The 14637-nt window shown below is 37.4% G+C and overlaps 1 protein-coding gene across 7 annotated transcripts in view; it reads right to left on the minus strand.

Annotated features, from left to right (window-relative positions):
* The window catches only part of B3GNTL1 (UDP-GlcNAc:betaGal beta-1,3-N-acetylglucosaminyltransferase like 1), a 135162-nt gene that overhangs the window by 111082 nt on the left and 9443 nt on the right, over positions 1–14637 (minus strand). For all 7 annotated transcript variants that reach the window (XR_010375452.1, XR_010375453.1, XR_010375454.1 and 4 more), the window contains exons 4-5: positions 14559–14623; positions 4403–4468 (exon numbers count right to left, since the gene is read on the minus strand). Coding sequence is in view for 4 of the 7 variants with exons in the window: in XM_064467147.1 (XP_064323217.1) it covers positions 4403–4468; positions 14559–14623 (131 nt within the window). In the remaining 3 variants the exon portion in view is untranslated. The remainder of the gene's footprint in view (positions 1–4402; positions 4469–14558; positions 14624–14637) is intronic.

Raw genomic sequence — 14637 nt, forward strand, 5'->3', positions numbered from 1 at the left:
CCAAGACAGAGGAGAAGGTCCAGCAGGCTTTGAGTGTGAACAGTGGTACATGTTATCTTAGCACCCCTCCTCTCTCCTCCCAGCATGTGGAATCCTTAGGAAAAACTGGAAGAGTGTTCCAAGTGCTGCACCATTCTTGAAAGCCTCCACAGTGGCACCGTGGCTTGGCAAAATGTGGCCATGTACCTATGTATCTCAGGAGTGAAGCACTTGACAGAGCAGCTCTCTAACGCTACTCAAGCTCTCCAAAGTGTATACTCAAACCACATCCAGTCATTTCCTCTTGGGATGCCCACAGCAGATCCTGATGCAGCAGGTCCCTGCAACAAGACAACCTGGGAGCAGACACTGCTAACAGTCTCATCTGTCCTTGAAACAAAAAGCTTCAGGACTTCTTAAACAGTACTACTCTGCTCAAATAAAATAACAGAATAGATGTGGGACATAGGTGTGGAATACTGCAGCGTGCGTGTGTGCACGCGCTGTTTGGGGAATAATGTTGAAACTGCACATTTCCTGGGCGACTCCAAACTCAGAAGCCTTGTTCAATAGAACACTAGTATGTACACAAAGTTGGATCTCCTCCAGAAGAAAAGTATAGCTAAAGAAAGATATGAAGGCCTGATTTCTTCAGAACTGAAGGAAATGTGATCTTGAATCTTCCCACACATTAGCTGCCAACCAAGCATACGTGATTTGTGGCTGGTAAATAAGCAACACCTGGCTTACGCTGGAGAAATGGGAGAGATGCCCCTTCTAGGGATAAACAAAAACTAAAGTGAGAAATTTTAGTAACAGTCATTCCTTCTCTAGTAACAAAGTCACTCCTTATCCTATCAGGGCATAAGGAACTTGAAGGCACGCTTGTATGCGGTGTAAGGGCACGTGTGCACGGGACAATCAGTGCCAAAAGGTTGGTAGCTAGTGTACTATCAACAGACAGTACAATATCCCTAAGGTTTCAAACCGCTCAAAGTAGCCATTCATATTGAGCTAGCAGAGCTTAAGAATTTGTAGGATAAATACGCGAAGTCTTAAAAACTCGTATCTTCTAAGAGTGTCCTATTTATAGAATCCCTGTCAACAGGACTTGGAGATATTGTAAAATATTCAGAGGACAAGATGACAGCGGTTCTAGAGAGCTGCATTTAATAAAATCATAATGTATTAGTAATTTGTCTTTTGAGACCAAAAATCCTCTACTCTAAATGTTACTGATGACAGAACAGTTCCATCCCACAAGATTTTTTTAAAAAAAGCATTCAAGATAAGAGTAGCTTAGGAGAGCAGAGATGAACTTGCTCTTGCTCTTTAAAGCATGATTAATTAGTCTACGATACAGGAAATAAAGCTAAGGGCTGCTGCAGTGTTACCCCAGTCAGTCACATTCCAGTACCTGAACCTGGGGGCAAGCCTCTTGCTTTTTGAGAAAGAGAGACACCAGTTTTTCTGAAGAACAACTGGTTGGAGAGTCATTTCAAAGGCATCTGGTATGTTCCATTCCCCTGTTCAGCAACCAGACTTCCAGTCAGGGTAAGGCAATTTGCATTTAAGAATAACATGAAAGAGGAAGAACCTCAGGGATTAATTAGGATCTTGGACATGACTTCTCTTGGTGGAGAAAGTTGGAGATTTTTCTTACCTGTAAATCTATAGTAGTAATGACAGTAGACTGAAGCCTCCAATATTAGAGCCCCTGGGAGTTCTGGCTCTCAGTAACAACCAGCAAAGCTAGGATTAGGAACAGAATTTCTGCGAGTACATTGTGACTACATAAAGTCAAAAATCCAGGCCAGAAGAAGTTGCAAAACAGTGGAAAGTCCAAGTCTGCAACTTAGAATTTCAGGAACAAACCAAAAAAGCTCACTGCTTCACAGGCATTTCTCAAGCTTCTGCTTTTTTTTTTTTCCACTCCACCTACTCTGGCTTATCACACTGACTGAAGCTAGGGTCAGAACTTCAAACACAGAACAGAACTTTATCCGCACATCCCAGCCATCTTCCAGCCAGAAGATTTAATGACATGATTATTCTGAGGACAGTAGAGAGACCATTCTCTGAGGAACAGCACTCCACCCTGACATCAGTCAGTAGATATGTGCCCAGAAGGTCAGCTTTTCTTTTCTCAAAGTCAGTCAAGTTGTGTCAGAACTATTGGGGAGCTCTGGATCAAAATGATCTATTTGCTTATCAGGAATAGATGTTCCCATTTCTCCTTTCAGGCCTTTGAATTCGAGTTCAGTAAAATACAACATTAACCCAGGAAGTATACTTCGCATAGGCATTACAAATATTTTCTGTACCTGTAAAATGGAAAAACATGTTCTATTCAATTCAAACACAGATTCATTTTCACCTTCATAGGGTCCAAGAACAAAGAAGTAAAATCCTTACACCTAAAAGGCAACAACACAGGGCAAGAAATAATAGAAAATAAAAACCAGATGTTTAAAGAAAAAATAAAAGAAAACAAAAGAAAACCAAGGTCATTGCCTGAAAAGCTGCAAGGAAACCCTCCGATTCAGTAGAAAGTTGAGAGAAAGTGATGGCATGAGAGATCTACCCAGATGTTCTATGTCTATGCCATATGTGGAGCAAACACACATCTATCATTTTTCTTAAAGTTTAAAATCTCAGGCCTTTCTCTCCATTTGAGAATTTTTACACTTCGCGAAATTGAAGATTTTAGGTACTAATACGTCAGATAACTAAAAGGTGGAAACCCTTATTTCCCATGCTGAATCAGACTGACTTTGGCTAGTTTTATATAACAGGACGCAAAGCTCAAGTTACACTTTGCAAATAGGCCAGTAGTAACCCCACTAAAATAGGGCCACAAGTTTAGATTAGTTTAGAGCATGGGAAGAACAAGTTTGTGTTGATTGGACTATATCATGTTATCCTTCAGTCTACTCAGGCACTTGTTATTACTTATCTGATTGTCGTTTAATAGTTCATACTGAATATTGTTAGGCACTAAAGTGTAACAGAATAGAAACAACACAGTTAAGAGTTTTCTAAATAGACCACAAGCTGCTTAGTTAAAATTAGTCTAATTTTTAAAAAGTCTTAATATACACATATAGAACTCATATAAGCAAGAAATATGATAGCTCTTAACACTAGTTTCCAGAAAACAAGCTTACTGGATCAACTTGCCTCTCCAGTTTTTTGACATTTTACTACAGAATTACATTAACTGATTCGTATCAGAACAAAAACAACTTTCAATATATCATTTTATCACATTCATAATATGAACTAGGTTAACTGCTACTCAGGTACTACTAAAACTATAATTTGATAAATTACAGTGTAAGGGTTATCAGGTTTTGTAAGACACCTTATAGAGGTGGTGTGATGAGCAGGTACACATCCCACCGCTAAACAGCCGGTTGTTTGGCAGGCATTCCTCAGCCGAAACAACCACAATAATCTCTGCTTTGAAGCAAGCGTATTTCGGGGGGAAAGTTCAAAAGGTGTTTAATTCCCAGAGAGTGATAATCCTAAAACTGCTGATGTCTATTTTGTTCTGAAACCTGCAGGAAATACCTTCTTGACAGATCAAATCAATTGACTTTTCCTTTCCAGAAACCTTGAAATAACTCTCACAAGAGAAAATGTCAGAGATGTGAAAATAGTCAGCCTATTTTTGCTTAACACTGCCAGTAAGAATACAAACTCAGTTTTCAATTTTATAAAGGAGTATCTATGTCAATAACATTGACAAATAAAGTAATTGCCATACCAAATTATTTATATTTATTATCTTCAGTAAGTAGAACATATATACAAACTCTTTCTAAAGGATACTGGCCCTAATCACAGAAATTTGTTTAAAATCAAAATAATTTCTAGATCATAAAGCAACTATCTCACAGAATGTTTTTGAGCGTTTACTTCACAAGAATAAAGAATGGCATTCCAAGAATATTTTCTTTTGCAGGCAGATATAGGGAGAAACATCAGTTTAACTGTAGGCCAGCTCATTAATGGTAACAACCCATACATTCCTGATGGTTTACAGTTTTTTAAATATTAAAAACAGATAATCCATAGCTGTAGCCAATCCTTTGCAGCTTTTCACATTACTTAGTAAGGCTACATAGAAAAGTAATTCTCCTTTAGATTACATACATTAGTGAAACTTGTACACTTATTTTAAAAATAGTATCACTGTCATAATGAGATTTAGTTTGCTGAATGGAGAAAGTAAGTGGAAGAAAAGAAGTTCAGTCAAAGCTACTCTTCAATGCAAGGACTAAAAATAAAGGAAAAGAATACACTGGTTATTGCTTTGCCTCCACCAGCCCTACTGTGAAATTTTCATATCCTTTTAAAGATGTATCCGGCACACTGTAAAAGAAAAACACACATATACACACAAGAAAAAAGTACTCACACTGTTTGGGCGTTGAATGGCAGCTTCGAGCTGCAGTCTAACCCGCTGTGGCATCATCACATCATCCTGGAATAAATAGCACACTGTTACTGAACATAAAAAGGGTCACAGTACAGTACTCACACACACATTAGAATATGCTGTTAAATTAACATCATTTTACTGGCTTGCAGTCAGAAATACAAATGGAACAAATATTAAGAGACTTTACAGTTCTAGAGGATTAAACTCAGCCCTGTTCACATTCAAAGTGATCAAAATTACTATATGACAACCGTGTTGTGATCGCAACATGTATCTTATGGGCACCCACACAGTTTACATTTCTAAAGAAATTCACCACCTGGTTAACACAAAACTCTAACAGCAGGACTGATAGGATGTGCGGACAAGGGACTAACCTCGATTAAAAGCATGAGATTTGAGACATTCTAGCAACAGGAGAGATGTTCTTTGTAGTCTGGCTCTATTTTGTTTCACTGAGAAGGAAAAGCCTTCAGTCTCTAGATCCACCAACGCATCGTAGTTCACGAGCACAAAAACTAGTATTTGTCAAATGATAAAATTCTTGGAGGGGGAAGAAAAAACTCACACTCATCAAATGCATCAGCATTAATACTGGCTTCAAAACACACTACCTAGATTTAAATTTTATGTTAATGCTTTTCACCTGTAGAATAAAGGTCTGTTTTGTTTACATACAAAAACACAGCTTGCCTTGTAAAGAGTTAGTAACCTTGCTATCCTTCCTTGCACAGACAGGAGAATTTCCTTTTGAAATTGTAGTCTTTCAAAATTATATTATTTCCTGTTCAAAATTATATCCTTTCTAGACTATGGTTTTACAGTCTATTAAAAACGTCCAACTATAGCACAAATTTTCTTCCCTAAATTTCATCTCCTGAGGTTTCAACCTACATTCTTTTCCATTTTGGTGCCACATTCCTTCCGTTTTAAAGGGTCAGGACAGCCTGTCTTATACTCTGGTTAAAGCTGACGCAACCTGTTTCTCCCAAGAGTATTTCCACACGTCCCTACCTTATCAGGCAAACAACATTCAAAGGAGCCCTGAATTACTGTTCTCCAACCATTCTTTTAACAGTTCCTCACATTAAAATCGTTCTAAGGAGATTCCTACTAAAGCCAAAGAGACAAATATTGAAGTTCCAACAATTTTCACTTTAAAACTTTCAGTCAAATCAATGGCAACAAAAATATATTACTGCTTAAATATCTAGAGGGTTGAATGACCTTGATATAAAGGTGATACTACAGTTTTATCAAAAACAACACAAGAATGAAAAAAGTTTTAGAAGTAGATCCAACAGTTTAATTCAATACAAGGTTAAAGATAAAAGAAAGGAATAATAAAACTGAGCCTTATCACATGCAAGTTTATAAAAGATGGAAGGAATACATTGTCAAAAGCAGTTTTCTGTATTTTGTATTTAGGATATATTTAGTAATAAGCATAGGAGATGTTACTGATTTTCAAAGCCATTGGAGTGAAAAAAAAAACCCCTTCTGATTTCTCAAGCTCTATATGTCGGTTACTTCAAAACTACAATTACATTGTTTACCATCAAATCCACCTTATCACTAAGGCACCAGAATTCAGGTACTGTATCAAGCAAATGTTCCAAAAACACTTTTACCCTGTTCCCCATAAGAACAACCATAATAATATTTCTTTACACCAAATACAGAGATGATTTTTTTAAATTAAGACCTGGTTTTCATATAAACAATAGGAGATATATTTAACTGAGCTTTGTTTACTCCTTTAAGGATTAATTAGGTTTCTTTGATATCTTGTTAAATCCCTAAAAAATAAGAATGCAAAAGAAATATCAAAAAGCAGGAATTTCAATGCTTAGAACAACGTTACTATTATCTCTTACAACATATGCTCTTGTGGTAAAAGATTCCACTGTTTATGATCCTGCACAGCAGAGATAAATTTAACAGAACTCATACATTCACAGAGATTAAAAATAATCTACTTGATTTTAAGAGGTTAAATCAGCGTAGAAATAATTCAAACCAAATTTAAATATTCTACTCAAACAGGTCAATGTTATGTTTGTGCAAGGAGACAACTTGACAGGAAAGGTCTAGTTTCCCCTAGCAAAACACTACGTCATTTTCACGCTATTGGCACAACTAACAAGTCTACAGATCTGGGTCTTTGCCTCTCATCCAGATTACCAGCGTCCTGTAAAATCCAGCAAAAGAGGGGGCACAATAAGCACAAAAACTTCAAAACGCCTTTTTTTCCCCTGTTTTGTTTTAAATACATTTTTGTTCTCTACTGCTGGAAAACTCTATGAACTCTTCCCCTGACTGACCTTTAAAAAACATTTTTTAAAATACTTTTGTCTTTGGGGCTTTCAGGGATAGGGGATTATCTCATGGTTTTGAGGGGGGTGTTGTTTGTTTTAATTAACTGTTTGACACATATGATGCACTGCTGTATAGTTCTGTGATACTTTCTAGGTTTGTGGAAGGAGAAAGACAGAAAGGAAAGAGAGAGGAGAGAGAAGAGAGAAAGGAAAGAGAGAGGAGAAAGGAAAGACCACAGTAGTTTAAGACATAATCCAAAATAAAATAATAAAGCAATTAGGTGATGGGGAAGAACAGCACAAAATACAAACCTCATCCCAGACAAAACTGAGTCACATCAGCCTTTTAGGTTTTTAGACTCAGGCTTAACAACTGCAAAATCCAACTTCAACACTTTACAGATTCTTTCCTGTCAATGACTGGGCAGGTAAACACAATGTGGAAAACAAAATATATTTATACAGAAATAATCTTAAGTAACGTGGTTGTATTCTAGACCAGCGTTTAAAAAAAAACAATTTAAATTCTAATGAGTACATCCAAAAAGATTGTACCACAAACTAGGAGCACTTTAAAAGTTTTTCTACTTCATAGGCCAATGATAGGAGTGAGACGCCCAACCATGCACTGCAGTGGTAGGAGTTTATGGAGCATAAGCCACTAGAGTATTAGACAATTAAGATGTTAAAATATTTTATCCAGTTGTACATCACAAATTTTCTGTCCAAACTGTTGCATTTATGATACTGAATTCAGCAACTGTGTTGCCAAACTTTGTTTTCTAAACAGAGTTTGGTCATCTTTTTTGGTTTAAAACTGAGAACAAAACCTCAGCATAAGACAAACACTTTCCAAATTATTTTTCGCTCACGCCATGTCAGAGGAAAAAAAAAGTACATATCTGAATGTAGCCGCTATATCAAAAAGGGAAGTATATTTAGTTTGTTTCTGTCTCCTAGGTGTGAGTAGGAAAGATAGCAAGGCTAGCAGTGATTTACATTGAATATATAATTTTTAAAAACTTAATTTTAACAAAAAAAGTTTCCACTGAAATTTAATTTCCCCTCTTAACATGGAATTCAAATCCTCTAATGGTTCTCTTCTAGCAGATATAAGGGAGACAGGATGAAAAGAGATTTCCCCCACTGAAAGCACTGACAACAGAACAGATTTAAAATGCTCAATAAACACCTGCCTTTACTAAGCATATATCTGCAATAGGATAGCTAAGTAAAAAAGAATCTGTAAGTAAATCTATTTTCATGTGACTCCACTCACCTAACTTTGCCAAGAAATTATGAAAAATCTCAGGTAATAGCTGGGTTTACCATTGTCTAAGTACGTACACACAAACCATGCAAACAAGGTGAAACAAACAGGTAAACGGCAAGAAATAAAGCAACATAAACAGAAACCTACTTTAGGCAAAATAACCCAGAATTTACAGGAATTTTGCTGATTACAAAATGCTTCCTGTTCTCCAGTGTCCATTCTGAGTGGGAAAACAATTTGCTGAAAGATGGGAGAATGAAAAGGACTTTATTTCACATGAAAAGCCAGCAGGGGTTTCTAAACAAGCCCAGATGTGTTTCTGCCAGTGGGGTGCCGTGATCTCCATCACCTCTCAGTCCAACAGGCATTCTGCCTGCTTGCGTTCCTATCAAATAGATCCCTTCTGCAGAAAGCTGGCTTGCTCCTGTCAAGTTCCACACCACTTAGAGATGCTGCCAAATCAGAAAAGCTAGTTATACAACTATCAGCTGGGTTGTTTTCCTTCCAACCAGAGACACCATTCTTTATAAAAACACACACAATTTATACTGAGCTAATTGTTTTGTTTTACTTTACTCATATGTTTAGTGGAAGAAAAGGAAAACTAAATCAATAGACTGAGCTTAAGAATATTACTCAAAGCTGTTGTTGTTTCAGTATGTGTTTCTTAAATCAATCTGAGTAAATTCACATGACAAGCATTCATTGGCCTCTTCAGCCAGGCTGTCTGGACCAAGCTGAACTCCACAGTGACAACTCGATGATTTCTCCCTCAAAAGTGGGGTTTTTTGCACTTCAGAAAGTAAAACATAACATACAACTCATTGTACAATACACACCTGCTTTTTTTAAAAAAGGACAAGTTCTCATAAAACAACACACTAATCATAGCTCAGTATTGAAGTGCTTTCTTAAGCTTACATTACAGACTCAGCATCACATGCTTTTGCAAATTCCTTCGTATTTGGCTGCGCAGAGAGAGAGGGAGAAACCAACACACTCCATCCTCATGGTAATAGCACCTTCTTTCCATTGCAGCTATTACACACAAAATACAACCTGTAGCAACACCAGGAAGGATGTTTGACTCACTGAGAAACAGGATGGCATCTCCAAAGTTTTCAGTCCATCAAATGGTCATTCATTTATCCTGCACCTGCTCAGTATAGTCTGAAAATCCTTCTTTGCTATTGTTCAGTTCAGCTCCTTGAACCAGGAAAGTAAATGGCCTGGGACCTCCAAAATCTGGCCCGTCAACAGCACTACCAAAGCAAATACACTGACCCTAGGCAATGTTCCAGAAGGCAGGTTTTTAAAGGCCCACACTATCCAACACATCAGAATCATTCACTCCAGTGGCCACACACAAGTCACCTGAGCAGAACACATCCTAATGGTCTGTCAGTACTTGCAAGATCATAGGAAAAAAAAATACTACTTTTCTGTTTCTACTCCTGAATTAAATGGAAAAAGAAGGGGACGACAAAAAAACCCCCACACTTCAAAGTTTAAGAAGCTGACTTTATTGAGCACCCTTCTTTTACTAAGCATGACAACAAGGTCTACATGGGAGGATATGCTTGGTGTTTTTATGTGCCTGAATAACCAGCACCTTCCATCAACACAGAATTAAATATAATTTTTTTAATGGAATCTTTTAATTCAGCATCAGGAAGTTTTTGCTGTTGAGGCAGCTCCCACCTTGGTGCATCTGTTCAGCAAAGGCAGACTTGTGCCTTTCCATACCTAGCTTTTCTGTAGTCATTGGAGATCACTTTGGATCCTTCTCACAGTTAGAGCACTGTAAAAGGTATGTCAGTATTTGCAGGCAAGGGAAGCAAGTAACTCACACGGTGCTCAATGGCAAGGTCAGTAAACTCAGACAAGAGGAAAATCCTCACTGTCAATTCCAAACACCCACTTAAACCAATAAACAGATGAGGATATATGTAGGGAGACGTGATGGCAACCAAATTCTGAAGGTTTGCTTCTTCATTTATGGAACAGAAAATTAACATTTCACATTCCAGACAGAGGCATTTAATCTTTTTGAATACATGCACTTCTTTACAGAACAATAAAAGGAATGATGCCTTCAAGCATTCACAGTTTGATTTTTTGGTGCTTATTAGTGATTCAGAAACATGCACATCTGTGCAGAAGAGGTTTCTGGTAATGGAGTTCATCACTATATTCCCTTCCCTGCTATTTGAGTAACTGCTTATTTCACTTTTTAAAATCAGAGGACCAAATTTGCAAGGAATGGTGTGTTAAAAAAACAAAACCCAAACACATGAAGTCTGATCATTGCTTCACTTCCTAAGCTATACAGACATTAATCCAAAAGAAAGGAAGACTATTTCAAAAGTTTATTAGTGCCTATAGAGTAACGTATAACAGCAATTAACAAGAAATCCACCTTTCCAAAAGCAGCAAGTTATGGAGATTGTAAAAACAAGCAGCTATGTTTATAACTGAAAGCTAGCTTGAAGGCTGGAGTCCCTGAAATATCTACCAAGTCTGGCTAGCTAACATCCAAACACCTTCTTCCAAGACGTTTATGAATACCCCCTCAATGAAGTGTTTTTGAACTTGAAACTCAAGAAAAGCACGCAATTTCATGGCAATTAAGAATTAACATTCCCAGCTTAAATCATACAAGCAACTCTTACAAACAGAAAGGCACAGGTCAGCAGCTGCCAATTCAAACATGGGAATGCCGATTCCGGTGGTCCACCCTCACTTCTGGTGAATAAAACTTCACTGTTGCCATATGTCATTTTCAACTATTAGCAAGCAGTGACACCGTGGCAACGTGGTTTAGAGTCACATCATTGAACTGGCTAAGAACCTCAGAAATAGGGACACGTTGCCAAGAGAGCCTTTTGAAAGACTAAAACAAGTGTGACTTGAGTCAACAAGAGTCAACTCAGGTGAGCATGACTGGGTTTGAAATACTGCAGGTCAAAAAAGGATACATTTTTATATTTCTCCTTTAACAGTCAGCAGCCCTCCAACAACACATTGATTAAAGCCGAAATAATGGGAGACTACACAGATTATTAGGACGAAGTGAAAGTGTGTTACTTTTTAAAGAAGCACAGTTTTATGCAAGTATAGGCATGTTTAAGTGAATGTCAACGAAAACAGCACTTCAAAGCAGCAAAAAGACTTTTTAGTGTAAAAGCCCTGCTGTGCTACAACTCCGTAAATGACTATAACAAAGATGGTAACCACCCCAGAGAACTGACAAACTCAGGTTGCAGTAAAATGCAACTGGTAGATAAAGTCATAACTGCAGAGAATTTGAAGGGTAAAGGTAACGGTAAAACGTATTTGCAAAATTACTTAATTCTACCTTTGTTACGACCAAGATTTTCTGAGACTATAAATATTAAATATGAACAATTTGTTAAGTACCTTCAATTTTTCTACTTGTTTTCCTGGTGGGAAAAATGCCGCAGTAGCTTAGAGGTGAAGTCTGTAACAACAGCCACAGCAAAAAAAACCTCCATAATAGCTATTAGTCAAACAGCTGCCACTTCATACTAGAATAGGCTGATCAAGTTCTGACAGTTCTGAGCTCTGTAACCTTTTTTTCCACATTTCTTCCCAATTTGTTGTCCTCACAAATCTGTGTTGAGAGACATAACACACGCAGCTTGACTCCAGCTGGAATGGCAAGCAAAACAGTCTCTCTGGAGCCAGCACTTCCGAAGATGCTCCCAAATATACTCGTGCATTCATTTCACTTCTTTGAGTGAAATGAATGTACAAGGAACCATGAGGTATTTGTCCACCTATATGAAATGTATACAAACTACTGACCCAGACCCATTTCTCCCTACATCTACCTATAGCAAACCTGAAATTACGGCTGCGCTTCTGAAGGTCAATTCCCTGGCATTACTGCAGCACATTCCAAAAGGCTGATATCAACATTCCTTCCTAGAGAGCTTGATACTGGATTGGTGACTGAAATGAAGAAGGTAGGTGGCGTGTAGAAGCCGAGCTGTTAAACAGCTGGCAACATCTGTGTTTCAGCTCATACCACACAACATTTACTCACTACGGCCAAAATATTGAGCAATTTTTAGAACTGTAGCAGTTTCCACATTCATTTTATTTCCTCCGATCTGTTTTCGGCAAAAGAAATGGTAGTCACAAGGAAAGACAGAATTACATTTCAGTAATGCTAATCGTTTAGTATTTCTTTTGTATCAAGATCAGGCTTCTGATAGTTCAGAATGCCTTCTATCTTGAGGCATCTAGCTCAGCAGCAGGAATAGAAATGTGTACAACAGAAAATCTTGGTAGCTTCTTCCAAGCTTATTCGTACTGTAAGTCAAAATTCTCAATCAGATCACTTAATGTAGGTCTTAGTTACATTAAATATAAACTTATGCTAATGATAATCTTGCAGAAATCCAAAAATCATCACCTGTTACTTTCCTTAACAGTTGTAATTTGTTCTCCTGATGTATTCTTATCCTTCACAGCTAGACAGCAAACAGAAACCACGCAGGAGCACGAAGACGCATACCGTACAAACACCATAAGGTAAATAACAAATTAAGAATTTTGAAGATATCTTCATAAAAATATTAATGAATTTCATTTAAAGAATTTAATTTTCTAGATTTCTGCTAGTGATTTACAAAAAACTAGATCTGTCTGAATTGCAGAGAAAGAATAATCCAAAATTTACCCCAGTTAAATTTTTCTATACAGATTGGAGACAGAAGATACGAAGCTCCCCGGGACAAGATGATAGGCTAATTTCTCACTTGTGCGTACCTGAACTCAGCTAACTTCAGTCAACATAATTACGTATGTAACTCACCCTGTGTACTCCCTAGAACGCCCCATACAACGTGGTATCTGTCCAAGCCTGGAACACCTGAACTTTGAAAATCATAAAACCTTTCTTTTTTTTCCATTTTAGATATATGAACAGCTTCTCTGACTCACAATATAGGAGAGTTAAACCCATGGAATCATTCATATAAATTAAACTAGCACTTGGGTTTGTGTCTACCTGAAGTAAAGCAAAAAGAACTGGATCCCAAGTTCATTCATCTCAACACTGGCATCGCTCCAATTACTTGAAGGCATGATTTATGATGTCCCTGCACTCTTTTAATACCTTGAGTCAGATGATCAAAAACAGAGCAGCGGATTTTGTGCTTATACTTCCTTAAAATAATCTGGTTTTGAAACAGACACTGACACTCAGTGCTGGATATGAAATACTTTTTCTGATATATGATAAACTGACCTTTCCAAACACCATTAATTTGTATATGTGGCTGTGAGTTCTGTGTATTCAATGGATGCTCAAAATTTTGTTTCTGAAATACCCACTTTTACCCATATGTATCAGCTATTGCATTTCAAAACTTCAACCCCCATAAACTTATACACAAAGATTTACATGAAATACACTCCGTAAAACCAACAAAAAAACCCCAAACCCAAACTGTTAGAGGGAAACTAGGAGAAATTCAAATAAACTAATTTTAAAAGGCACACTGTATTGCTAAATACAGTAATAACTTAATAAAAGCAAGAATAAAGGCCAGGAAAGCCACCTGCAAAACTTAATTTCTTAAATGGTAAGAAGAGAAATTTCTGCTGCATTGCCTTGGGTCAGAAGAAATACAACAGCACTTAACCATGTCTTGCAACAGTACACTGACTAATTCACAAAATTTTAACACACAAACAAAAAAATCCTTCTATCTAGTTGATACAACAAATGGAGTTTGCAAACTGAAAGACTATCCCAATTAAAACCTGTGCAGTTATAAGGCTGTAGAGTTTTCATCCCTGCTCTCATTACACTTTCTAATAAGCACAGACAATCATAACATGAAGTTGAATCCTACCTGAAACCTACACTTTGAGCAGCCAGTTCCTCCCAGTACTACACTAAACCATAGTTCAGTTCCAATTCAGAGGAAAGTATCAATCTTCAGGTGAAATTACACGAGATCAGTGAGCCTTAAAGGTCTTGCTCTTCTTGCCTGATCCTAGCCACACGGCACCATTCCTCAGATCAGCTACGCATATTCGTGAAACCCTTCACGGCATATTAAGCTGCATAAAGTCAGATAGCTATCTGTAGGTGAGGGAGCTGAATGGGTTCACAGAAGGTATCCAACAAAGGACAGAAAAAAGATTCAAGATGGAAGGTGAGACCTCTCCTATTTTGCATCAAAAAGCCAGTAGATTAGCTCTTAGTTTCTCATCAATATAATTTTCCAAAGAATGTGGGAAAGAAAAATCCTGAAAACACCTAAGTACCAACCTGGCCTAACCCTGCTCACAATAGCTTGTGAAATCTGACAGGATCAAAGAATGGTGTAAGGCTGTAGGCTTTCTACAGGTTGGAAGACAACTTTATGGCTATAAATAGTAACCACCGTGTTTAACACCCAAACACCTTTAAACAGCTTGTCTTTAAGGCAAACCAGCAACTACATTAAAAACAAAATAATTTTATTGACAAAACTAAGTTAGACAAAATGCATTAACTTACTGAATCCAGGAAGCAGAGATAGGCTCCTGAGCTCTGAATTACTGCTTGATTTTTAGCAAATCCAACTGTGGAGAAAACA

This window comes from Phalacrocorax carbo, chromosome 16 (genome assembly GCF_963921805.1).
Source record: "Phalacrocorax carbo chromosome 16, bPhaCar2.1, whole genome shotgun sequence".
Lineage (NCBI taxonomy): Eukaryota > Metazoa > Chordata > Aves > Suliformes > Phalacrocoracidae > Phalacrocorax > Phalacrocorax carbo.